At 38.3% G+C, this 27413-nt stretch overlaps 1 protein-coding gene across 7 annotated transcripts in view; it reads left to right on the top strand.

Moving 5' to 3' along the window:
• The first annotated feature begins 1252 nt into the window (after positions 1-1252).
• The window catches only part of RBMS1 (RNA binding motif single stranded interacting protein 1), a 211904-nt gene continuing 185743 nt past the window's right edge, over positions 1253-27413 (top strand). For 3 of the 7 annotated variants that reach the window (XM_082629969.1, XM_082629972.1, XM_082629966.1), the window contains exon 1: positions 1256-1769. In XM_082629969.1, coding sequence (XP_082486095.1) covers positions 1695-1769 — 75 coding nt within the window. In that variant the 5' untranslated portion in view covers positions 1256-1694. Of the gene's footprint in view, positions 1770-27413 lie in introns of all 7 variants that reach the window. The other 4 variants (XM_082629975.1, XM_082629974.1, XM_082629967.1 and 1 more) reach the window with 3 other exon arrangements.

Below are 27413 nucleotides of genomic sequence, written 5' to 3'. Positions count from 1 at the left end.
ATCTTTTGAAATGTAATCAAATAAAAATGTAACTGTTTGACAAAATCATGCATTCCATTTCAGTTTGATTTACCTTTGTGCTATTATGAAAACAGACTCTCAGAAAACCAAAATGACAAAACAGAGTAATCAAGGTCTATTTAATAACAAATTAATTTTTAATTACATTTTATTAGATGCACAACAACTCCAATTTGAAGGTGCTTTCTTACTTATCCTATTTGTACATTTTTGGTACTATCTCTTGTTGAGCTACAATATAAAAGTCTTCTACAGGCAGCTTCGGGGACCAATTAACTCCATTAAATTATATCCAGTTATGTAGTGAACTGAACCACTGCTGTCTGGGGCTGTCTGCAGCTGTGACAATTAGGAGATGGAGAGAGGCAGAAAGGGAGAGATTGATTTTAATATGTCACTGAAGCACACTGCAACAGTATGCCAGCGTGACTTTCAAAATGGCCTTAAAATATTCCAAACTCAGGGAGTTTCCTTGTTCCTGAGTGGGAGTTGTCAGACTGTCTGGCAGCATTAGAAAGAGGCAGAGAAAAGCTGATGTCTATATTGTGTCCTCTAATAATAAGTCTGCCTCTTTGCGACATCTCCCCCTTAGAAAGATCCGTCTGTTTGTTGTGAGAAGCGTGTGTGTGTGTGTGTGTGTGTATGTGTTTGAGTGCTTTGCCTCCTCTTGTGCAGAAGGCATGATTTCACCTCTCATATCTCACCAAACTCACCAATCCGAAGGACACTAACCCTCCCAAGGTCACCTAGAAAATTAGTGTTGTGGCCTGGGGGGAACCGAACCCAGGTGTCCCCACTCCAGTCTTGTGGTTGGGCACTAAATAATTTTCCTTCTCTTGTGAAAAAAAAAAATCATTCGGCGGGGGGGGGGCGGGGGGAGGGAAGTGAGAGATGAATCAGATTTCCTCCTCTTTCCCCCTTACCTCCCCTCCCGCTTAAGGAGATAAAAACTCATGAAAGCAAACAAGGTGTCCACTCCGCAGTTCTTAAGTGCGTCCCCCCAAAGAAGGTGTCCACTCTGCAGTTCTTAAGCTGGGTACCCCCCAATCTACCCCCACCCTCCACCCCCAACACAAAGCGATTCGGGCTCCCAAGGCTTCTGCCCGTCAAGCCTGGGAGGTGAGGAGTGGTTAAAACTCAGCCCTCACCTCCAGCCGGTCCCGGCTCCGCTGCGCCCAAGCCCCGCCCCCGCCCGCCCTTCCCCCACGGCCTCGGCACGCCAGCCCCTCTCCCCTCTCCCAATCGGGCGCACCCACCCCAGATGCCGCCTGGCACCGAGCGCAGCCGCCGCCGCCGCCGCAGCAGCAGCACTTTCCACTTGTATTGATCACCTCCCGGCCCCGCTGAGCCTGCTCGCCGCAGCGGAGCGCGGCCAGCGCGCCGGCCCTTGGCAGCCCCGGAGCACTCGGGCTCCGGGAGGCAACTCCTTGCGAGCGCCCTGTCCGGGGTGCCCTCTGCGCTCTGCAGTGTCTTTCTCTCTGTCTGGGAGCAGAAGAAGGAGGAGGAGGAGAGGGAGGAGGAGGAGGAGGAGGAGGAGGAGGAGGACGTCTGGTCCGGGCTGAGAGGTGGAGCAGCGGCAGCAGCCGCCGCCGGAAAGGGAGAGGCAGGAGAGACCGAGACTTGGAAACCCCAAAGTACCCGCGACCCTGCACGGCAGGCTCCCTTCCAGCTTCATGGGCAAAGTGTGGAAACAGCAGATGTACCCTCAGTACGCCACCTACTACTACCCCCAGTATCTTCAAGCGAAGGTAAAGAGGCGCCGGGGGCGGGGGGCGCCGGGGGCGCGCGCGGCTCTGGTCCGGGAGGGGCACGCGGCGAGCCCCCGCCGCCCCCGGTGGAGTTGATGGAAGGTTGCTAACTATAGCGCTGGCCTGGGCGAAGCCCGGCGGCGCGCGGGGCGGCGGCTGCCCGCGGAGCGGAGTGCGGGGATCGGGTTACAGAAAGCCGCGGGGGGAGAGACTAGACAGGAAAGAGCCGCCGGCCCCTTCCTGGCCCGGGAAGCGGGGAGGGTCGCGGGCCGAGCGGCGCCCCTCTCCGAGCCTTGGCTGCTCGGCCGCCGACGCCTGGGGCCCGCGGCAGGACCCGCTGGCGGCGCGGATCTTCGAGCCCTTCTCCTGGGCCTCGCCCGGCGAGCAGTAACTCTCGGCTTCCCTCGGAGTGGCGCGGAGCCTCCCGCCCCCCGGGGACGCCCCTCAGCCTCCCGCGCGCGAGACAACTGGGGCTCGAGGCGGGGGACGGGACTTTTTCCTCCCCGCCTCCGGCCCTGCGCGCCCGCCCCTCGCCTTGATCTTTGTGCGGTGTGGCACTTCACCTGGTTACTGATTTCTACTTTTACGCTGTTGTTTTGGGTAGAAAAGTGGCCAAAGTTCACTCAGCGTTCATTGATGTCCCTTTTAATCTTCCCTGTAGCTTCTGCAAAGGAGGGACAATGGGCAGATTTCGATGCAGAGAAAGAAGTGACTTAGTATTTAGTTTAGAGACATACTACCTTATATGTTTACCACAGATCGATTTCCAGTGGTGCTTTCTCAAAAACGGCCTTGGAACACGCTTAGGTAACACAGCGGATGACATGTAGTCATACACATTGCGACTGGCTTTCCAGGGACCCTGGGTACGTTGTTAGTGGGCCTACCTTATTTTGACAATAAGAATTTGATGCCTCCTAAACTCAGGAAAAAAAATATTGGGTCCATGAAGAGTGAGGGTTTCACTGCTTTGGAAGCTTTTTCCCAGTTTGGGAGGGCAAAAGTTGGATGCACCAGTCTTCTTCAACAATTAGCACCTCTTATCTTGACTCCTGGTGCCCTTCCAGATCACAAAAGATGCAGCCTCTGAACTTTCTTTGGGAGGTTGTAATCATGCCCTGCTTGCTGGCAGAGGGCATGTCTGGCCTGGTGCAGAGAATCTCTGATTCAACCTTGATAAGCTTTTCTTTCTTACAAGTGTGTGTGGTCCATGTTATGTACCTACATCATAGTTTTGTATGTGTCCATGTGAAAAGGACACTTGTTAGCATAGAGACCTGAAATTTCTTAGCCCTCAAGGGCCTCATTTTCACCCCCCTCCCCATTTTCATTTTACTTTGGGTCGCCACAAAGCGGCAAGATGGTACCAGCAGGGATACCCATCATTCATTCTTGTGTGGTCGCTGCTGTATTTGCTTTCAGGGAGTGGAGGGAGGTACCCGTGTTTTGGTGAGCTACACTGTAAATATAAGTTGTTCAAAGAAATTCTGAAGTGTAATCAATGCTCTACCTTTTAGATATCATATATGTTTAATGCACTTGTTTAAATTATGCAGCATTGGGTACCTAAAGGACAGCCTATTCAACACTTAACTGTATGAATAATAAATAACATACACTCAGGTGAAAAAGAAAAAAAGGCCATGTTTCTACAGGCATATTCACCTTAGTAATTTTTATGTACCATTAGTAAGTTAGAAACCAAGTACATAGCATTTAATATAGCTAATGCAATGCCATTTGGCGCTTTTTGCCCCGTAAATAATTGAAGAGAGAGACAAACGGCAAGAGCCTGCTCTAGTAATTAGGGTCGGATCCCAGAAAGCTTTAGGGCCCATTTTCTGAAAGTGTGCTTCCTGCATAAAGCATTTAATATTGATTTGTGTTACGGTAAATGACATTCTCAAAACTATTTTGCTGTTTCTACTATGAAATCTGAAATCCTATTATTCTGAATCTCTTTGTTTCCGGAGAAAGACACACATACTCACTTGACCTATATAACTTGGTATTAAAGTTTGATAATTAAATCTAAATTCCCTGTTGTAAAATATCTTGATTATCTCAGGAAGAGGCATCTCCTAAAATGTAAAGCGACTAGATGCAGATTTTAGGTAGCATAGTTCAGAACACATAGCCCTTTTTGTCTCCCGTATCTCATCTATCTCTTGCTCACATGGTATTGTGAGTCATTAAAAAAAATAGAGACCTGATTTGATTTGTAGTTAGTTTAAAAACAAGTGTTACCTAATCTACCTAAAGAGTTAATAAACTGACGTAGAATCTGTTGTCTACAGTGATGATCCTTGCCTCTGTGTGTGTGTATTTTAACCTTCCTGAAATATGGGATAGAAAACATCACTGTTTAAAGTACAGTGATGTGTTTGCTAGACAGAGTTGTTTTGAAACTTCTGTGTGGAAGCTATATCAAAAACTGAGGGATGGCACGATCGTTTACCAAGTGATATTTGACTTAAACTTGTGATCAAGAGATGGATGTGTTTTGAATTGAAAAAGAATAAACGGATGGGATTTCTTTTCATGAGAAGGAATAGATACCAATGAAAATGGCACTTGAAAATGAGTTTTGTTGCCATACCGTAAAAAGTTAACATATGTCAAATCATTCTTCGTATGTTAATCATCCAGAGTCTGTTTCAGAAAAATTTAGTAATTTTTCTCTATAAAAATATATTAGTTACTTCTGCATTCCACTAACAGTCAACAACCAAAAAAGCCTGTGGAGCTGGATTACGGTGTGTGACCATATTGGTATGCTTTGTGCTTTGACAGAAAAAGATAATTATTAGAAAAAGTAATACAGCTGCATTAAACATAAACTAAAGTTGAGGATGTTATAGAAAGGCAGGACATGGGTGGAAATGAAGGAGATTGCGAAATTTTCATAATGCCTTAGCATAGAGTAACAGAGATTGCAAGTAACCTGATTTTACACACTTGTTGAGTTTTTTGTATTTCTCCGTTAAGGATGGTCTTATCACAGCAGGGTTCTCTTTATCACCTGACACATTCATTCTAAGATATAGGTTGATGTAGCTTCATAAATATAAGCACGTATTGTTCTAAAGGATTTTCTAAATTATTAAGTGACTTATGCCATATTACTAAAAATTAAATTTGGTATCTACTTTTCAGATACACAGGAAAAATTCTGGAAATGTAACATATTTTAATTAACATTTTGTGTGTAGACATTTTCACTTATTGCAAGGCAATCCTTGAATTCTGTTTGTTTCAAAGATACCATGATGTACTTTACTGCCAATATGTGTATGCAAATATTTATGGAAATCGAAATACTAATTCTAGTTCTTCTGAAGAAAGGGAAGTACAAAATGTTCTTTACATGGTTAGCTAATATTTCATACCAGCTACAAGCAGTTTGACACATTTGTGTCTTTATTCATAGTTATATTGTTTTGTGTACTAAAGAAATGTTCTACACTAGAGAAATGTTTGTTTCTAAAACAAATGTTTGCTTTAAAGCTATTTTTGTATAAGTGTATGCCAAAGAACATACCTGAACCTGGCTTCAAAATCTGAAAAATAATGAGTAATATAATTTGGTATTCTATTAATGAAGCTACTAGAAAAAAAGCAGCTTTTCTGAATTGAATTTTTGGGTACATTAACATTTTGTTGAATTCCTTAACTTTTCCTTAGTCATAGTCAAATGAATATTGTATCAATCTGTTTCTCCAGGAGTGAGGGATCATGATTTGATACGTGGAACTACTGAGTATATTAAGGTGAATTGGAGGTACAGTGGCATGGTATTAAAACTTGGGTTGCTCTGTGTCTTGAGAAGTAAGTACGTTTGTGAGATGAATAAAGTTTGCTTAAATGCATCAATACAGTAATACAATATTTTACATGATGAATACACCTTATTTCCTTAAGTGAGCGGGATATTGTGGCTATCTGGAAGTGGTGTTGGAAGGCTCAAGGTCATGGAAATGCTAAAATCAAGATGCATTATGATGAAATATTGTAGCACCCTTCCCCTCGGATAGCCATTTCTTTTGAATTTCCATAATACATATTATTTTTTTATATGTCGGGAGACAAATCTTATGCTCCTAGAACGGAACAGGGAAAGATAAGTGAAGAGAAGTAGGAAAGTATTCAGTCATTTAGTATCAGTATAACTAGATATACCTTACATTTTTGGCAATCTTGGCTTCGAATTTAAATTCAAATATGGGCAATTTCCATGTAATACACTTTCATGAAAAACATTTTTTTAAGCTTTACTGACATATTTCTCAGACTTTGTATTTTGCTTAATGGTTTTTTGGAACTTTTAAATTACCCCAGCTTACTTAATGAGTACTGAAATTTTAATAAGTCGTAGGTCTTTACACTAAAGACAAAGGGACCTTTTTCCCTTTTCTTTTTACTAAAGAGGGAGTTGCCAGGAAATAAAATTCTTTTTTTTCCCTATGTCTGCTTAACCACTAAAAATCATGTGAGGAAGATCTAGAATGGAGGTAAAAATGATATGGACACCTAAATGTTGTTCATTCTTTTTAAAGATGAAGAATTTCTTGTCTAGTTTGTTTTTTATTGGATGCTCAGTTCCCTAAAGTTTATTTTCCCCAAGCATGGTGTCCTTATCCCACACTAAGTCTCTCTTAAAAGGCTATCAGCCCTCCCTATTTCCTTGCTTGATTTGCAGAACTGTAGGTGCTAAATAAATGCTTGTTAGTGACTATTATTATTCTGAATAAGTACACGCAAAATTTTTTTAGACCAGAAAAAAATTATAGACCAAAATCTACAAATATAATAACTTAGCCTGATTTTCTGATGAAATCTCAATATAGTTTGATTTGAATGTTAATTTATTTTGTTCCTATAATGAAAACTTCAAACATTATGAAGTGAGTAAGATCCCTAAGATGAATCACATATCAATTGATCCGTGCTTAATTTATGGAATCAAAAGTGCCTTTTTTTTGGCAGACTTTATTAAAGAATATGGTGCCAGAAAAAAAAACTCATAGTATATATCAAAGAGGGAAATGTTACATGATGAATTGGTGACTCAGCCTGTCTTTGCCTCTTATTACTGGCCCCCACCAACAGGATTCAAACTTTTTTCTGCTTAATTTTCAAGAAATTCCTTATTTTTCAGAGTATTTCAGATGTGGTAAAAACATTTATTCATTTAATGGTTAACAACCAAAACATAAACTAGCATTAAGGTGTTCAGAATTATAATTATCTCTGTTACTGAGTGTTGTGTAACCCTAAATATGACATTCAGCCACCTAGCTTTTTATCTCATTCATTGGGTATTATAGGAATAAGCAGGAACTTATCCAGTTGTTCTTAAGTGGAAGTGTTTTATTCAATGTAACATTGCTTATTTTAAAGAAAGTGTAGTAATGATATGTCAGTGATTTAAATGCAGTGCCATAATATTTGGTACAAAATTAAACCATATATTCAAAATTGAACTTTGGGCTTGGGGATTTTATGTGGAATGAATGTAAATGTTCTGGTTTCTCTGCTGTATCATTTTAACGAGTAAGTAGTAAAACCTGGTGGAACTCGGCTGTTCCTCGGGAGAAGCAGCACTTGGATGATACAGACATTTACCACTGGGAGTTTGGTCAGATGGTACACAGAAAAATGTCTTCTTAGATTGTGTGTGTCAAACACACATGCAAATTTGAGCATGCACACAAATTTGAAGACAGAAACCAAATAATTTCTTAATCAGGTAGAAATGTGGGGAAAAGTGTAAAGAGAATGGTGACAGCCAAGCCAACAAGCTAAACGTGTATCTCACATATTTGAATTCCTTATTTTTGCTGAATGCATCTAGTCTCCTTAACATAATTATATGAATATTTAAAATTTTCAAACAAACATTGGAAAATAAGTGTGTCAGAGATGGTGAGAGAGAAAAAGGGGGCAAAAATCAACATCTAGACCTCCTAGAGGAGAAAATGTTCTGTCTAAAACTAAACATTGTCATTCTCCATACATTGTCTTTTAGCTAATTCTTAAACGGATGCATTTACCATTTTAGAGGATGGAGAACGGTCTTCTGGATGACAGATATGAAAACCTAGATTCTAAAAGAGAGATTAGATGCTTATATCAACAGCTAACTTACTTATAAATCTGCTACTGTAAACACACAAAATCAATGTCTGGTGGATGATTGCCTACAATGGCTGTAACATCTGTATTCTGGAATTAGGCTAAATTTTAATCTGGTTGTTTGTGGGAAATTGCTGAGGCTCATGAAGGGCTAAAATACTAACTAAGCAATCGTATTTCCTTAGTGACCCCAGAGCACCATTCTCTGCACTTGATATTAGGAAAGGTCAGGGAGTGTAATATCTGGTCCCTGCTCTCCAGCTGCCAGGGAAGACAGAATAGACACAATTCAAGACATAAGCAAAGAATATTTACAAAACAGTATACCCAGGAAGGCAGCATACCAACCAAGGGTCTGAGTGACAGGAAGGCACTCAGATCTATATGTGGGATTAAAAACAGTGCCATGTGTATTGTGAGAAAAAGTAAAGTGCTAATAAAAGTTCCAGTAAACCTGGGAATTTTAGAAAGAATTGGGCTTTAGATTAATGAATGAAAATTTCTTGAAATGATAATCACCATTGTTTTGTATATTTTCTGCTCTATAATCCTTTTATGTCTACTTAGAACTTTAAAGAATATCACCTTTTTGTACTTTATGTTAACTCCTTCTCCTCAAAGTTTCATATACAATTACCTTATTTTACATTATTATTTTTCCAGTTTTATGCTTATAAATGTGCTATTAAACCCACCTATTAGGGTTGTGACAGGCCGAGAATATAATCCTTAAATGATGACATTGTGGTTATATAGAAGTATTACATTTATTGTTTAAACCATTTGAAGTGATGTTTATTTCTCCTAATTTATTAGCCTTCTTTGGAGTTTTGTTATGTTGCTAATTACATCTTTGTGTGCCTGCAATCTACATCTTGATAATGTGTCTATTGTGAGCTAGCATTTCTTCAGAAAATAACAGATTTTTTTATTATTCCTGATCTTTCATGGTTATAGCTTTTTATTCTCTTTATTTGGTCATTATCTAGCTTTAATTCTTTTAAAATAAGCTGTTTACTCTGCAATGGAGCTAAGTCCTTCAGGAGTATTATCCTCTGGCCTCAGTGTGAGACACAGAACCTATCCCTCTGGCTACCCATTGAACAACAAGTGCTACTGGGCTGCTGGGTCCAGAAAAAGAGCAATTTCAGGGAAGGTTTTCGTGCAAGAAAACAAGATCATTTCATTGATATGATAAATAATTTTTACTGATCTTGAAGGAAAAATGCATCATCTTCCCAGCTGTGCACGTGGGTGGGCCTTCTTTACATGATACTAGTTTTGTTTTTTATAAGTTGAAAAATTTACTAATAAGAATGGGCAGAATTAGATGGATACATCATGGAACTCTGTGCTTTTTCTGAACTTGAGTTTCTTGGGGCGGGGAATCAAAGTTGCCGAAAAAGAATTTTAGATTATAAACTTACATTTCTATTATACTTAAGCCCCTCAAATGACACTATGCTATTTCCCCTGTTTAACACTTTCTAAACATGATGATTTTGAGACTTATAATTGGGAGTATGTTTGTGTTGGAAAACCGCTTAAACCCTTCCTCACCTGTAGAATAGCAATGAAATATTTTTGCAGTTTGAAATAAAGTCTCAGATAAAATATTTGGTTACAAGGAAAAGTAAATCACATCAGAAATTTGTAATACCACCAACTTTACCCTTGTCTTCTCAACAATAACTTGGATTCATCACCAAACAGGTTTTTGACGAATGCAGACATTTACAGAAAGAAAAATTTGCCAGTTTTTATTTTCAGGTCATTAACTGAAATACTCCCCAAACCCTCTCTGCTTCCTACAGAGCACAGCTTTGATTAATTGCATTGCTTTAAAAATGGAAGCCTTAAAAAAAAAATCCTAATCTCAGTTCTTAGGTTTTATTCTACATGATTATTTGCATACCTTTATTAACAACAACACAGAAAGAACTGGCTAGGAGAGAAACTTCTATAGCTGAAATTCTATAGCTGGGCAAATGATATTTTTTAGAGCTCTATGTGATTTGTTCTGTGATTGGGTATACCTTATCTTACAAGCGAATTGTGTTTCCAACAGGTTTTGTTCCAGAAAGTTCACTTATCAATTATTTAGAACTTGAAACTCATCTAGTATATTTCATATATAAATTGTTATCTTTAATGATAGGGTCCCCAGCCAACCCATAAGAGCTTGTGAATGTAACCCAGTTTATAATTCACATACACTTGTTCTGTACTGGTCCTGCCATAGAACCAAATCATCACACGGGGACAGTGTTTCTTGGAGGAGGGGGGTGAGTATTCAGAGTTGGAATTCAGGGAACCCATCTTTAGGGGAGTGAGGAATTTTCCCTAACTCACCTGAGGGGCAGTGGGAAGACGAGTTCCCTTAGTCCCTCAGAAGGGGCTTTGAGCTTCTAGGACTGGGGACCGGGTTTCAAGAAGAGATGGGAGGTGTGGCTTGTGGAGTCACGTGGGTCAGGGATTTGCGAAGCTGGGAGTTGTGGGTTCAGGAGCTTCTCGCTGAGTTAAGGCCCTGGGAGACGTCCTCGCTTCTCACTCCTGAGACTAGCTCCCCGCTTACTTTTTTCTTTGCCTGTGTTGGCCTCACTGCTAATCTCTTGTTCCCTTTCCTCCTAGCCCACCCCCAATTTTCATAAAGCAGTCCCCGGCTTTCCAAGGAGTAGGGCTTTTCATCCCTAGCTCATCACTGACTAGATTACTATAGCCTCACAAGCTTTCCTTCTCTTCTCTAGCACGGAATCAAGCAAACAGCTCTTGAGACTGGTAACAAGAAGGATATCAAAAGACAAAGAAAACATTGTCCAATACCATCACTTCTCTTATTTTCACCAAGTCCTTGTCCAACAATGGTTCGTAACTCTTAGGGGAACCTCAAACCTTGAGAATCTGATGATGGCACATTCCCATTAACCTCAGATTTTTACTGAGACTCAGCCTGTAGAGCACAGGTTAAGAATCCTACCCTGAAAGGAGGGCAAAAATGGAACCAGTCTATGCTTTAGAGCATGACTCAGACCATAGATCCCTTGGTATTTTGATTCTGGATTGCTGCTTGACTCTGGGGTGAAGAGCTAGACAAAGCCCAAGGGCCTACAAAGTAGGAATGGCAAGGGTCCAGGGGGTTGGGCAATCTCAAAGTGTGCTTCCTCTTTCCCGTCTCATTTTCCCCCACTCCTTCCTTCCCCTTTCTCCTCCATTCCTGCTTCTACCTTTTCTTCTTGCGCAGTAACAGTAGTACCACTGTGGACTGGCTTCTGGCCAGCTACACGTTTGTGTGCCCAGTGGTGAATCTGCCAGGGTGATGGCTGCATACAAGCTAGTCCCACTGCGTCTGCCCAAGTCAGGGGACCAAGTGGGTCTGACTTAATTTGGCTAAAAAAAAAATCTTTGCTACCTCTTAATGCTACAGATTATGATTAAGAATTTGCTAATTACAGTTCCCTCTTTGAATGGGATTTTCTTTCTGATTCCTTATCCAATTTTATATGGAAAATTTAAATAAAATTGTATTTGGTAATATATAAGTGTTATAGAAGCACAGACATGATGTAATACTTTGAACAAAAGAGAATATAATTAGCATAATAGAAAGTATTTTGATGCCAAATGTATGCTCTTAATGAGATTGGAACGTTAAATAGTGAAATGGTAAGCTGCATACAATTTTTCTGAACCCATAATAAAATTTAAAATCATATGTAACCATTTTTTTCTGTTTCTTGAATATTTCACAAAACTATTTTTTGTCTAAAAATAACCACGAAATATTGTGTTTTTCTGATTGGCAAAAGACTAAAAAAAGGTGTGTTTCTTACTTGGTAATAGTGCCTCAGATTTTCATTTTAATAGCAAAAATCTTAAATGTTGATTTCGATTGCTTTTTTTTAAAGAGTAGATTATATCTTAACGTATAAATAGGATTTCAAATGACAGTGTTCTTTTCTACCCCTCTATCTCTGTCACCAAATTCAAATTCATGTCTCAGCAGTTCGGGATGTTCTTCGGTGCATATCCTTTGAGCCTTCAAAATTTGATTTGACTGTGTGTTCTGATGATAGCTTGTTCAGATAAGCACATGGTGGTCGTCATCTGTGTGTCTGGGCCCTAATGAACATCTGCTTTCTAGGGCGCCACAGGAGCACCTTTCTTTGTTTCCTCTTCCTTTGCCTTTTTGATTTGAATCTTGTTAAACCCTGCAAATGGGGTTGTTTTTCAGTATGCAAATACTCCCATCTCCCTTTTTGGAAAAGAAAAAAAAAGCGCCAGATATTTTAAACATGAACGCGTTGGGAATTTAAAAGGAGTCTGCAGGAAGCAAGTGCACAACTATAGTTCTACTCTTGACCACTCACACATGTTGTACTAAAATCATCTAGCTGAGATCGTAGAGTTGGAGCTACCTGGTGGGCAATTTAATTAAATTCAACAAACACTGAGCAGGCATTGTATTAGGCCCTGGAAGGTGCAAATATGTAAATGAGGCATGATTCCTGCCATTGTGGAGCATGAGATAATTTTTTTACTTGTTTATTTAAAATTTTTATTTTAGGTAGAACGTATATATAGTATGGCGCACACATTTTAAATATATAGATTGTTATGCTCACGTAATGGCCACCCAGGTCACTCTATGACATTTCCAGCACCCAGAAAGCACCCTCATGCCCCTTCTCACAGTTTCCTCCCCAGAGGTATCCGCTAGTCTTATTTCTATCTTTGTAGATTGGTTTTGCCTATTCTTGTACTTCATAAAAATGAAGTCTTATCATATGTATCCTATTGTGTCTGTCCTCCTTAGCTCATTAACATTTTGGTTTGATTCATCCATGTTCTTATGTGTAGCTGATTCTTTTTTTAATGCTATGTAGTATTATTCTATTAGAGAATATATCACAATTCATTTATCTGTTCTACTATTAATGGGCATTTGGATTATTTCACTTTGGAGCTGTTATGAAAAAATTGCTGTAATTATTCTTGTTCATACCATTTGGTCAACATATGCATTTAGTCATAAGAGAGGAACTGGTAGGTCACATGATATGTGTATGTTCATCTAAAATGGTAGATATTACCATTTTCTAGTCCTACTGGCAAAGTGTGAGAAAGCTATTTGCTCTGTATGTCACTAACACTTGGTATTGTCAGTCTTTTTAATTTTAGCCCTTCTGGTGGGTGGTATCTCATTATGGTTTTAATTTGCATTTCCCTGATGATTAATGATGTTGAGCACTTTTTCATATATTTATTGGCCAATTGGATCTCCTCTTTTGTGAAGTGTCTTTCAAGTATTTTGCTCACTTCTTAAACATAACAGCTTTATTGAATATAATTCACATAACAAAACTCAACGTTTTGCTCGCTTTTTAAAAAAATATCTTTATTGGAATATAATTGCTTTACAATGGTACGTTAGTTTCTGCTTTATAACAAAGTAAATCAGCTATGCATATACCTATAGTCCCATATCCCCTCCCTCTTGCATCTCCCTCCCACCCTCCCTATCCCACCCCTGTAGGTGGTCACAAAGCACGGAGCTGATCTCCCTGAGCTATGTAGCTGCTTCCCTCTAGCTATCTATTTTACGTTTGGTAGTGTATATATGTCCATGCTACTCTCTCACTTCATCCCAGCTTACCCTTCCCCCTCCCCGTGTCCTCAAGTCCATTCTCTACATCTACGTCTTTATTCCTGTCCTGCCCCTAGGTTCTTCAGAACCGTTTTTTTTTTTTTTTTTTTTTAGATTTCATGTATATGTGTTAGTATACGGTATTTGTTTTTCTCTTTCTGACTTACTTCACTCTGTTTGACAGACTCTAGTTCCATCTACCTCACTACAAATAGCTCAACTTCGTTTCTTTTTATGGCTGAGTAGTATTCCATTGTATATATGTGCCACATCTTCTTTATCCATTCATCTGTTGATGGACACTTAGGTTGCTTCCATGTCCTGGCTGTTGTAAATAGACCTGCAATGAACATTTTGGTACATGACTCTTTTTGAATTATGGTTTTCTCAGGGTATATGCCCAGTAGTGGGATTGCTGGGTCAAATGGTAGTTCTATTTTTAGTTTTTTGAGGAAGCTCCATACTGTTCTCCATAGTGGCTGTATCAATTCACATTCCCACCAACAGTGCAAGAGGGTTCCCTTTGCTCGCTTTTTATATGGGATTGTCCTTTTTATTGGTTGTAGGTTTTTAAATAAAGTCTGGATACAAATCGTTCATCAGATGTATATGTATGAGAGTTTCTCCTCCCAATTTTCAGTTTTCCCTTTCATTATCTGATTACTATCTTTTAATAAATAAAGTTCTTAATTTTAATGAAGTTCAGTTTATGACTTATGTTCACCACTTTTTGTGTCTGTTTTAGAAATCATTGCTTACTTTAAGGTCATGAAGTTATATTCCTATATTTTCTTCCAGGAGCTGTATTTTATCTTTCACATTTAGCTCTGCAATCCATTTCTAATTAATTTTTGTGTTTGTGGATAGGGTCAAGATTCATTTCCCCCCCATATGAATATCTAACTGATCCAGCAGTATTTATTGAAAAGACATTTTCATTTTCCCCTTTGAATTTCAGTGCTGCCTTTGTTGTAAATCAGGTGACCACATTTACGTGTTTCTTTTTCTGGACTTTTTGTTTGGCTCTGTATGTATTCTTGTGTCAATACTACCTGGTCTTAATTACCAGAGCAATATATTAACTGTGTATTCTTCAAAGTGGCCTTAACTATTCTAGATCTTCTACCTTTTAAAATAAATTTTAGAATAAGCTTATCAATTTTCATAAAAAAAGAAATCTGATAGAATTTTTATTGGACTGACATTAAGTTTATACATCAATATTGGGAGAACTGATATCTTCCAGTCCGTCTTAATCCTCAGCAGTTAAGTCAAGTTTGGGGTTTGGGTCGGGAGGGTGGTAATTATTACATCACAAGTACATTTGGCAAAATCAGTTCTGATTTTCAAAAGATTTATCCAAATATATCATCTTTTTAATGTTACTCATTTATTAGAGAGATCCTTTATCCTATGATTTGCTTAAACCCTTAAATAAATTACACTTTAAAGGATTATAAATAATCCATCTAAAAATTCAAGTTACACACCTCAGTGTTGGTTACTATGCAGAGAGAATGTCATTGTGTATAGCTTCATGTAATCTGTAAGAAGGATATCTCTTCTTATTTATTTATGAACTTACCACTTTTAAGTAACTGATAATAAAACACAATGGAAAATTATTGTTTTAAATGCTTATTTCTTAAATACAGCCAATGATTTCTTCAAAATTTATAGTATGATAGTTGGCATAGACTCTAAGAAAATAATTCTTTTGAAGGGCAAGAGAGAATATTCATTATCAGGTAAAAATTAATTTTGAAAAGTAGCTTATAACTGAAACTTCCCCCTTAAGAACAGATGACATGCTTTTTGATTTTTCTTGAATGCATCTCAAAATGTAACTGTTTCTCCTTTATATTCTTTATTTTCCCTTTGAGGCTTCGTTTATTTGATGATGTGTCATCCAATCACCTTGTCTGATATAAGCATGATAATCAGCTGAAAATTAGTTTGTGTTTGGAGAACTTACTAACATCCCCTGTGATTTTTTTTTTTTTTTTAAATATACCCTGGATATTGTGAAAACAAAGGCTGGGAATAGCTGTGCTTAGAAAGCAATAGGACATTGCTGCTCTGTGGGCTTCTGTTCCTTCAAACTTTTTCGTAGATGTTCTAGAAATCTCATATATATTTTTTTCATGCTTTATATTTAAGGTTTTTAAGCTTTGATTACTGCCGACTTCAGCCAGCCAAAAACAACTACATAGAACTTTCAAAGCTTATTAGTTCTGGCTAGGTTAGCTTGGGTTGAGTAGGAGGTTGAATAGGTAACTTCTGAAGTCCCTTTCAACTCTAAATTTTATGATTCTGGTAATTTATAACATCCAAGAATCACAGAATGTTAGAACTAGAATGAACTTTAAGATAATCTGATCCAAGCCACACACTTTCCAGATGAGGAAACCTACCCAAAGTGAAGAGACAGGAGTAGAGTTCCAGAGCCAGGGGCGGGGAGTAGGGGGGGTGGGGGGAGGGCGGGGAGTGACAGGAGGGCCAGGCCTCACATGACTGGCCAGCGCTGTGACCTGAAGGAGGGAAGGAAGGAAGAAGGCAGGCCACACACAGCTTTAGCAGCTATTCCAGGAGACTTATCAGAGGCTGGACTGGGGTGTGAATGGGGCCAGCGTCACCAGCTGGTTTCTGATTGGAAACCAGTAGTGGTCACCCTGCCGGCCAGACTTCTGCGCTTCCTTCCCCAAGTGCGGCCACTTCTCCTGGTTTGCCACAACAGTGTCCAGATCTGATTCTGCTTTGTTCTCCTGTTTTTAACCCTACAGGTTAGCTGGGTAGCGCTATCGTAGCTGGGCCCTGCTCATCCTCCATGGCTTCTGGCCTATTCAAGGCCTTGTCTCCTTCTGGATTCTTCCTTTACCACATTCCTAAGGGTCTTTGTTTTCATAGCCCTGGGTCTGGGGCCAAAACCCTCTCACTTTTTCAGCACGCCTGGAGCCTTCCCACACTAGCAGGATACACTCCAGACTACTTCATTCTCGCTAAACTTTCTCTGTCCTGCCGTCACTACCTGCTGTAACCTGTTTGGTCACCAAAACAACAACAACAACACAACCCAGAGAGGCTCTGATTAAGCACCTCCTTTCGTTGTTGAAGCCAACGCTCTCATTCAGCACTCTGATGGGAGCCACTTTCTTCCTAATGCCAAGCACTCCACGTTAGTTTCTAGTATCTCTTGTTTTTTTCATGAGTTGTTTGAACATAGTTGACAGCCTTCTGCATTTATATAGGATCAGGTTTCAGGAGCTCCGTTTTAGTCAGTTACGTGGAAGACCTCAGAGAAAGAAAACACACAGTAGGAGACATCAACAGGTCCATTGTGCTACTTGGATACAGCTTTTCCCTCATGCTGCTTGGATCATATACTCATTAAATACATTAGCTGGAAAGAACATGCCTGGCCATATGCCTCACTTTCGGGAAATCAAATACAGGAGAAATTGGGATATAATAAGCAAATAAGAGAGCATGATTTTCCAACAGTTTACAAAACGTTCTCCAGTGAAAATGCCTCCCTAAGTTCATTTACATATTTCTAAGACTTTGACAGAAAGTATAATTTAAAGTTGAGCCATCAGGAGTCATGGCCTATTAAAGAGTAATTAGATATTAAGAGAAATGGTGTGTGAAATAATTCCTTAAGTCAGTTGGAAAGGGTGAGTTTATTTTGTCGTATTAGATTTACATCGAACTTCTGAGGAATACATGATTGAGCAAAGGTACAACTGTAGTAGGCTTTTGTGTTTGTTTTGTTTTGTTTCTCACTGCTTCAAAAACCCTCAGTGCTGATTGGTTCAAACCTTTTGGTTTTCCTCCTATTAGTGTGTGTAATCATGACTGGTAAACTCTGGAAGCCATGCCATGCACAGAAGGAAATGACAGAAAGGCCTGTGGGTGATTTAAACTCATCATATTAGGGCCTCTACATTATCTGGGAGGAAAACAAATTGTTTGTGGACCATTATTAGTTGATAAGGGTCACCTTCAAGGTTTCCAGGGTGGCGGTGTTTTTAAAGATTGGGGAGAGACGTGCCTTTTTAAAACATCTTAGGGTGCCTCTTTTACAGAGCAGTTGATTTCTTGGGCCAGAAAGTTCTCTCAGGTGGAGTGAGTGAATCATCTTTAAACAACATGTTGCAAAGCAAAACGAAACGAAACAAAAAAACACCATGTTGCTCCAACATATTTGGCTATTAATAATGTGTGCGTGTAAATTGCTCTGTCTCTCCCAAAACACAGCGGTAGCTTTGTGTTTGAATTTCCTTTACTTATTTAATTATTGCAGGAAAGATGGGCCTGCTTGACACTTTAGAAGTCATGTACATTGTTTGTCTAAGTTAAAAACATATGTATTCCATCAGAGTGACTTAAAGGAAAGTCAGGGTTCCAGTAAGCACAGGAGTAATTATTATCCTTAGAAACAGGGAATTTTTTTCTGATCCAAGTTTACTTCCTAAACTAAATGTTTCTGTTTTTAGTAACCTTTTATCTAACTTTTTCAATATGTCAGGAAGCTTTTGAACAAAGTTTACTCACATTTTAAAGAATGTACAGGCCTATTAAGGCAGATATATCCAGTTCTGCATTGGTTATTATATGCTCACTCTTGGGCAGCTGATAAAATCTCATGTTTAGGATGTTTAAAATATGGGGACATAAGAGTTTACTAATTTGATCTTTCTTCATTCCTTATTATATGTTAACTTTCACTAAGTGGAATTTCATTTAGACTATATGTAATAAATTTACATTATAATGTAATATAATTCACATGTTGGGAGATAAGATGGAACAAGTCAGAGAATATCAGGAAAGAAAAAGCATAGCATGAAGTTTTATGTGTATTTAAACTGAATTTAATAACAGTTTAACGTATCATTTTGTTAACAGTAATTTGTGTGTATGTTGTCTCCTTTATAAGAATGTAAGATTCTTAAGACAAGAAATACACCTTGTTCATTTTTGTGCCTATTACAATGCTCTGCACATAGTAGGTAGTTAAATAAATGTTTATTAAATTGAATCCATGTCTATTGTTTACTAATATGATAAAGAGAATTATGAAGCACAGCCAGAATTCTTTAGGGGTGAAATGCTAATGCTTAAAATACACACATGATTAGGATAAAAATGGGTTTTTAGTCTAAATTACCTAAATAATTTTCTCAATCTGTAGCTTTACTATTAGACTCCTTGTTTGTGCCTAGAAGGCCATCACTACTATTAATCTAGTTTGTCATTGTCATATAAGCATTTCATGAAGTACAAAACCAAAATATTCAAGTTAAATATAACAAATGTAATGTGTATAGAAATGAGAGGCCCGGGCTCCTCTGGTGGCACAGTGGTTAAGAATCTGCCTGCCAATGCAGGGGACACGGGTTCGAGCCTTGGTCCGGGAAAATCCCACATGCCCGTGCACCACAACTACTGAGCCTGTGCTCTAGAGCCTGCGAGCCACAACTGTTGAAGCCCGTGAGTCACAACTACTGAAGCCCGCACGCCTAGAGCCCGTGCTCTGCAACAAGAGAAGCCACTGCAATGAGAAGCCCGTGCACCACAATGAAGAGTAGCGCCCCCTCGCCGCAACTAGAGAAAGCCTGCGCGCAGCAACCAAGACCCAATGCAGCCAAAAATAATAGATAAATAAAATAAATAAATTTTAAAAAAAGAAATGAGAGGCCTATTAAAATGAAAATTTTACTTGTAATTTTTTGAATGACATATGGATGGGGCATTATTATTGAAAAGCAATTAAATATTTTAAAAGGGCTACATTTCTAAGAACTATATTTTTTAGGATTAGCTGGAGGTCTCTAAGGGCCTAGAATTGTGTCTGGAAGGGTTTGTGATTATAGTTGTCAGGGTTTTGACAGGAAACATATTGTATACTCAAACTCGGTATTCAAGGGATGTTTAATAAACAAGGATATTTACAAATGTGTTGGCAGGACTTAGGGAAACCAAAAAGGGATAATGACATGTTCTGAGGCCAGCAAAAGATGGGTATTTTTACTACACAGGGCCTGAAGGGCTAGAGGTGGGAGCAGTTCCCAGAAGCTAGAAGTGTAACGCTGTGAAGAGGGCTGCCTGAGAGGAGCAGTGACCTTAGCTGAGGACCAAGGCCAACCTAGGTTGGGCAGACATCCCTCACTTCCCTCCCATTTTTGGATCTCCCGCGAGTGCCTCCAATTGGAATCCGTAGGAAGCCAGAAGGAGGAGGATCCCTCTGATGCAGGGCATTATGGGTCAGCTTCTCAGGGCACAGAATAGGGTAGAGAAGGTGGAGAAGCAAATGGAGGAATGGGGATCAGTAAATATTTGCCACATAAATAAATGGCTGCTTACTACTTAATGAATAGTTTTCTTTTTCTTTCAATTAACAGTGCTACTTATTGCCTTCTTACAAATCTGCATTATTCCTTGAATGAGATAAGCAGTATGTAGTAGAGTGCCTACTATGTGCAAAGCATTTTGCCAGGCCTGCTGCTATCAATAGCAGATTACTTTCTAAGAAAATTGTCTGCTAGTGGACTTGTACCTTGCTTTACACAATAGATATTGAAAACAACCAAACAAGTGTTGACCTTAAATAGTTTGAAGTGACATTATAAAGTAATCCAAAGCACCTCATTTCAAGTAAACTTGGGAAGCTTGCTCTTTAAAGCAGTCCTTTAGTGTAGCTCTGTCCAGTAGAACTTTCCACAATTATGGGAATGTTCTATATCTGCACTGTCTGATGCAGTGTCCACTGGCCCCGTGGAGTCTATTAAGCACTTAAAATTTGGCTTGTGTGACTGAGACACTAAATTAAAAATTTTTAGCCACATGTGGCTAGTGACTCTCATATTGGGCAACACAGCTCTAGTAAATTGTTAAGGAAGTATGGGCTACCTGATTTAATTTTTGTGTGAAATCCATTTTGAAGTAAGAAGTTGGATCCTGCATTTACAGATTTTCAGATTGCTAGTCTCCATGTATAGGAACCCTGCAAATACTGGTGACCAGAATGTAAAGGGAAAAGAAATCAAAAGCACCGAAGATGGAGTTGGTCCTAAAGCTTTTTGGCTAGTAAAAGTAAAGCAAAAGATGCAAAAACCCTTTTATGTTATATAGTATATGCTTTACAAATGTAGGTTATGTTTATTTAGACTGATTTATGTTTAAAAATAGACCACTGTGTCCAGGTTTCTCATCATTAAAAAGTCTACTTCAATTAAAAAACAATACATTTATTTCCATCATGTAGATATTTTGTACCATACTAGTGGCTTCCATTCTTAGGCAATTGGTTACAAAGAAGATATTCAAAGAATGAAGCTAGGAAGTCTAGTATGTACCCAGCTAGAAGAAAATATGACTAATGATATATTAAAGGTGTATATATCTTCTCTTTAAGATCTTGATATTTAGAGTCTTCATTTTTTGTTTATTTTCTTGGGTTTACTGTATATATATATATTATATACATATATCATATATATTCAGCTTTATGATAAAATCTGAGATTTCTCTTGGCCATTTTTATAAAGTTTTCTTCTTTTTAGCCTGTCTTTAGAAATCTGCATTACACTAAGTCCAGAGTCTGAAAAAACAATCACTTGAAGTTCATAATTATTCCATAAGGAAAAACAGATTATTACATCATGGATATGACATATTACCTGTAATGCAACTGAAAATATTTTTCAGGGCATTAAGTTCATGGATATTTGTTTTCTGATTATTCTTATTCTATTCAAGTCTACCTTTCTCCTGCCTTTTCCACATTGTGCTTTATTTGATTGGTCTTTAGCAGGCCATAAGAATTATATATGAGACTGTGCCTTTTTTTTTTTTTTTTTTTTTTTTTTTTTGCGGTACGCGGGCCTCTCACTGTCGTGGCCTCTCCCGCTGCGGAGCACAGGCTACGGACGCGCAGGCTCAACGGCCATGGCTCACGGGCCCAGCCGCTCCGCGGCATGTGGGATCTTCCCAGACCGGGGCACGAACCCGTGTCCCGTGCATTGGCAGGCGGACTCTCAACCACTGTTCCACCAGGGAAGCCCAGACTGTGCCTTTTAAAATGAACAAGGTCTAAGGTCATTATGACAGATTTTAAAAATGACTCTTGCTGTACAAACTCAAGAACGTTTTTGTTTTGTTTATTGTGGTAACATATGCATAACATAAAATTTACCATTTTAACTATTTTTAAGCATATAATTCCGTGGCACTAAGTACATTCACATTGTTATACAATTATCACCACTCAAGAACATTTTTCAGTCCCTAATATTGAGAGGTGACGTTTCCAGTTTCATGGAGATTTTTTTTTCTCTTCTAAAAAGAGCAACAAAATCATCCACAAATTCTTGTTTGTGTCAGTAAGGAAACATCTGCTAAAATCCTATCAAATGGCATTGTAAAATGGTATTAAATTAGCATAGCTACTGTAAGCTTGTTCATCAATATACAAAAAGAAGTTGTTGAAGTAACTTTTAAAATGAAACGGCACTTAAATAGGAGAATGCAGTTATTTGGCCTCTTTCCATTTCATTTTTGAAGGAATTTTGTCAGAAACCCAACAAACACTATAGACCAATGATATGGTATGTGCTGAAGAAAGGTGTGGTTTAATGTATGGGATATATTACACTTTGTGACTCACCTTCCTTTAATGTATTTTTCAAGTTTGTATAATAACATCCATACTTAAGCTTCCGTTCTTTTATTCCTTTGAGTTCTTGAGACGATACTAACACAGCAATGAAATTTCAACTCACTTTTATGTGTGATAAAATGCATAATTGACTCATAATATTTTGGGAAATTATAAAAGATAAAACCAGCTTTCTTCCACAACATGAGTTCTGTCTACTTATCTGTTGCCGTAGTAACCAGGTAAACACTAATAAAACCAAAGGGGCATCAAAAAAGTTTCTCACATCATTTGCATTGAAAATTCTTCATAGGACCTTTTAAAAATATTATCTGGGTAGGGGAAGGAAAGATTTACATAATGGAAGAGAAGTCAAACTTTATTTGAATATAGAAACAGAGTTGAAGGGGTAGAAATCTGTATTGCTGAGAAAGGAGTTTTCAGAGCAGACTGTTTCTGGTATTTTATACCAATTATGTGCAGCTATTGCTTTGAATAAATTTTGCTGCCCTGCTGAGATTTCCTTTTTACAAATCCTGGAGCAATTATAAGATGGAAGTCTGGAATGTATAAACAATGTCCTTTGAACAGTAAATGAGACTCATTCTTATAAAACTCAAGGGTAGGAATGTACTACCTTTTATTCTGTTTCTCTGCCTTTCCTTCCTCCGTAATCATTGCACAGAAACTCGTGTCTACTTTGAGTGGACAAAAACAGGAATTTTCACTAGAAATTCTTTTAAAGTATAATTTCTATCAAACTAACAAAATCTCTCCATTGCTATAACACAATAAACAGTATACTTAATAACTGTTCAGTGTAGCTATTGATTATATATTTCTATATCTCCAACCTTAGCCCAACAAACTGTAATAGATTACCTTTTTCTGTAGACCTGGAAAACAAAATACTGCCCCAAGTCAGTTTCATGGGGAGAAAAATGACACCCTTAGAGCATAACATTAGTCTGAGTTTCCAAATGTTAGCTTGTTTTATGTGACAAAGCAATCTGCACTAATCATGGCAAACAATATATCAAATCCTAAAGAGAAGTCAACTGTCACTTGGAATTAACTGTAAAAAGCCTGAACTCCATTATTTTGCTGAACTTACAGACCTTATACAATGTTTACAATAAGGTTTGGAGAGTTGCCTAGCATTGGAATATATACAATTAAACAACACAGTGGAACGGCCCTTTTATGTCAGCACTGCTAAAAGACCGCCATTATGCTCACATGATAGTCATTCTTGGAACTCTTAACATAAACAGGAGTAGAGAACATTCATTTGTAATTCTGTCTAAGTGCATGTGGGATTTTATTTTATTTTATTCACATAAACCCCCATGGAAACTAAAGATAGCAATAATAAAGGGATCACCGAATGAGAATTACTTCTTTGTCAAAGAATGTCATACTTTTATTTTGTTTGCAACTGAGCCTAAGTACTTAGGTCTTTGGACTTTTATGTAAGCTTCTATAAACAGGGAGATTGTGTTTAAATTTATTACAAAGTGAATTTATTTGTTTGAAGATACTTTTACACTAGAAATTAATACAAAATGCACTTCCTGGTTCCCTCTTTTAGACATTTATCAAAAGTAACAAATGTAAAGAGGCAACAGAATATCATAGATTAAAATGAAACCAAACATAGGCTGTGTTAAATCCACATCATGTTTCCTTGAAATTAGATTAGGTCAATTTAATAGTTACAGCTAGACCAGAAGGGTTGATCCTTCAGTGCAACCACAAGAGGGAAAGATACACAACTGAAGCAATTTCTTGTTTTTGGAAAGTGGAAATATTTAAGAGATTGATTTAAGTTCTGTCTTTCAGTAATATAAGTATATATTTTTAATACATGTATTGGATTTTCCCTGTAGTATTTTTTTCCTATAGGCTTCCCAGGGATGTGTTTGGCTTTATAATTCCGAAAATTAGTTTACATTGAGACCAAAATAAAACATAGCTGTAATCACATGACTCAATATCAGGAGGAAGATTTGAGCTCAGTTTAGATCACTGGAGCCAGTGACTCCAGCTGTTTTTGCCTCTGTTTTCTAGTCTGTTGTCTACAATTTGGGAATTTGTTAAGCATGTTTCCAGAGAGGTTTGAACTGCTTGACAGAAATTTGACCTGTTAAATGGCCAAAAAAAAGCACTGTCAACTTGTATATGAAAAGTTTGCAGGATATTTGAATGACTGAATATTTAAGCACCCAGAACATAAAAGGTTATCTGAAATATGATTTTTTCAGTAAAAAATGAAATGTTTGCCTCTCCCTAATGCTGGCCTGAAATTTGTAGTTTAGAACCCTCAATACAGACCACTTTTTGTCCTTTACTTTCGCTTATAGTATGAATCCTTCTCTCCACTTCTCTAAATACCTGGTGGACCTCCACTTATAATTAGAATAAGTGAAAGATTATATTGAATTAGACTAAGGATTTCCCAAACATGGTTTTGACCCTATTTGGACAGGGTCAACCAGATGCCCCAGGTATCCTTTAAATAACCAGTGAATCGATCATCTGTATGACTAGACTGTTCTTGCACCCGTTTATGTGTTTAAGGACACTCAGAGCAATAGGATCCACATACATTTGTGCAGTACTACTGGATTCCTTTTTTTTTTTTTCAAGAAAATACACATTTCAAATGTTTCCTCTATTCCCTTCTTTTCATAATTCCAGGACTAAGTTTGGTTTTGATTTTATAAACTTTAAAAATATTTCTTTCGGGCTTCCCTGGTGGCGCAGTGGTTGAGAGCCTGCCTGCCGATGCAGGGGACACGGGTTCGTGCCCCGGTCCGGGAAGATCCCACGTGCCACGGAGCGGCTGGGCCCGTGAGCCATGGCCGTTGAGCCTGTGCGTCCAGAGCCCGTGCTCCGCAACGGGAGAGGCCACAACAGCGCGAGGCCCACATACCGCAAAAAAAAAAAAAAAATTTCTTTCAAATTAATATTTTTCCAGAATGAAGAATCCTAATTTTATATTTCTTTTCTTTGAATCATTTTAGTTGATAATTTAATTTAGTTGTTTGGAAGGGCAATAATTACAACTTCACAGAGTGACCTAATGCACTTGAATTTTGTGCATAGTAACGTTAAATTTTTGATTATATTTCTATTAAATAACTCGCCATGCCCAATGTTAATTGCTCTTTGGGGTTATGGTTCACGTTGAGCTGCCACCTTTCAGGTGGTCCAAAATGACTCCCAGATACCGTTCCAGTTGTAGCTGGTAGTTTAGTGGGCTGTGTTAGTCTTACTCATGGATATTGAAGATCATCTGTCACCTTTTTGACTCACTTTCCCATTTTCTCAGCCTCATCAGCACAGTATGTGTCGTGATGTAAAGAAAGAGTGGTATATGCAGATGTGGCATTTCAATGCGTACCACTTCTTTCAAATTTTATATAAAAATGTTAAGTTAAGCTGGACATGAGTCTGAGAGCAACCATTCTTAGAACTTAAAAGAATTATGTCATGATTCTCATGTTGGTTTCTTGTTACATTTCCTTCCTTTCTAATGTTCATTGCACAGATACTCTTACCCAGGCATATGGAGGATTCACAGGTCAGAAGACATATCCCCACTCTTGGAGAGAGTACAATACAACTAGGGGAAATAGTATGTAATTAATAGCCATTAACAATTTGAGTTGAGGGGTGTGGATGGTATGAGGAGAGTGGTCTATGGGAAGGTGGAGAAATAGACTTCACTTCACTTGAGGATAAATCCAAAAAATCTCTGTGGATGGGGCAACATCTGTGCTCAGCTTTGATAGCATGGTGATGATGATCAGCGGTGTCAGTGGCAGAATAACATTGGTACGTTTGGGGTGGACTAGAAGAGCAGTGCAGAGAGCCTAGCATCCATGCAGGAAGACAAGGCGAATGAAAAGTTTGGGCAGTAGGGAGCGATTATAGGTTTTAAGCTGAGAAACAGCAACATTTCAGGGAAATTAATCCAGTAGATGCAAAACAAATGGGTTGGAAGTGAGGGGAACTCTAAGCATAATAAGGCTTTTTCTGTGTATATTTTAAAGTGGATTCTGTGGCTACTGTGTCAGAGATTTCTTGAAAACCCCTAACTAAGAATATAGACAGTACCTAACGAAGGTACTGTCTATATTCTTTCAAATATTCTTTCAGTGTTAAACAGTTCTTTTCACTACTGACCACAAACATATTTAAGTGCAAAATCAAATGTGCCTGTGATATGTACAAAAGACATCTAGGCAAAGTGATTCTATGTTTTTTCCTTAATTATTTGAATTTGGAATCCCACTTTATAAGACTCAAGTACTATGTAAATTCATCCTGCACAACTGCAGGTATAGGCTATGAGAGAATTCATTGTAGTAAGGTAAATTGTTTTGAACAACAATAACAAAAATGATAATGATTACAGCTAACATTTTTTGAATATTTACTATATGCCAGGTACTGTTCCAAGAAGTTTATGTGTATGCAAATCACAATTGTTAAAATATAATATATAGTTAAGTATGAATGGGTCTCATATTAATAGAAAAATGGGAAGAGAAGAACAAGTTGGTGTGCTTGATAAATAGAACAAATTTAATCTGTAAATATTGTCTCTTTTCATATGATCAAGAGAACACCCATGTACTAGGCCCTATGGGAAATGAATGATGTCACTGTTTTATACTGACAATTGAAAAAGTCTATAATATAGTTCATTAACATATGCTAGAAAGTAAAAATAAATTGGGTGAACAGAATAATATTTGGGGAGTGTGATGTGGAGCTATTCCAAGCAGAACACCAGCTTGGATTTGTTTTTCTTTTGCATCTACACCCGCACAACAGCCTTATGGATTTAAAAATAATTATGTACAGTTTTATCGTCTTGGCTCTGGAGCACTGCACTCAGTGAAAATCATAGTTATCTGCATTAGGAGGCTGCCGATGCAGCCTGAGCATCTTTTATTAAGCATCTTGTCTCATTCTGCCTTTCAGAAATGTATAGCCCCGCCCCCTTCATTGTTTTATCTATTCACTACGAGGTCAGCTCTTTGTCTCCTTAACTTTATTCTCTTTTTTGAAATCTCTCTTTTACTCACTTGTGGAGTTACATCACAGAATGTGTATCTCCTATAATTATATGTCTTGTGACAACTCTCTTGATGCTTCCCAAGAATAATTTCTGAGTTGTTTGCATAATCCTCTG

The sequence above is a fragment of the Mesoplodon mirus genome (genome assembly GCF_964341445.2).
Source record: "Mesoplodon mirus genome assembly, chromosome: 8".
NCBI classification, from domain to species: domain Eukaryota; kingdom Metazoa; phylum Chordata; class Mammalia; order Artiodactyla; family Ziphiidae; genus Mesoplodon; species Mesoplodon mirus.
The sequence above is the reverse complement of the archived record's forward strand: the minus strand, read 5'-3'. Positions and strand labels throughout refer to the sequence as shown.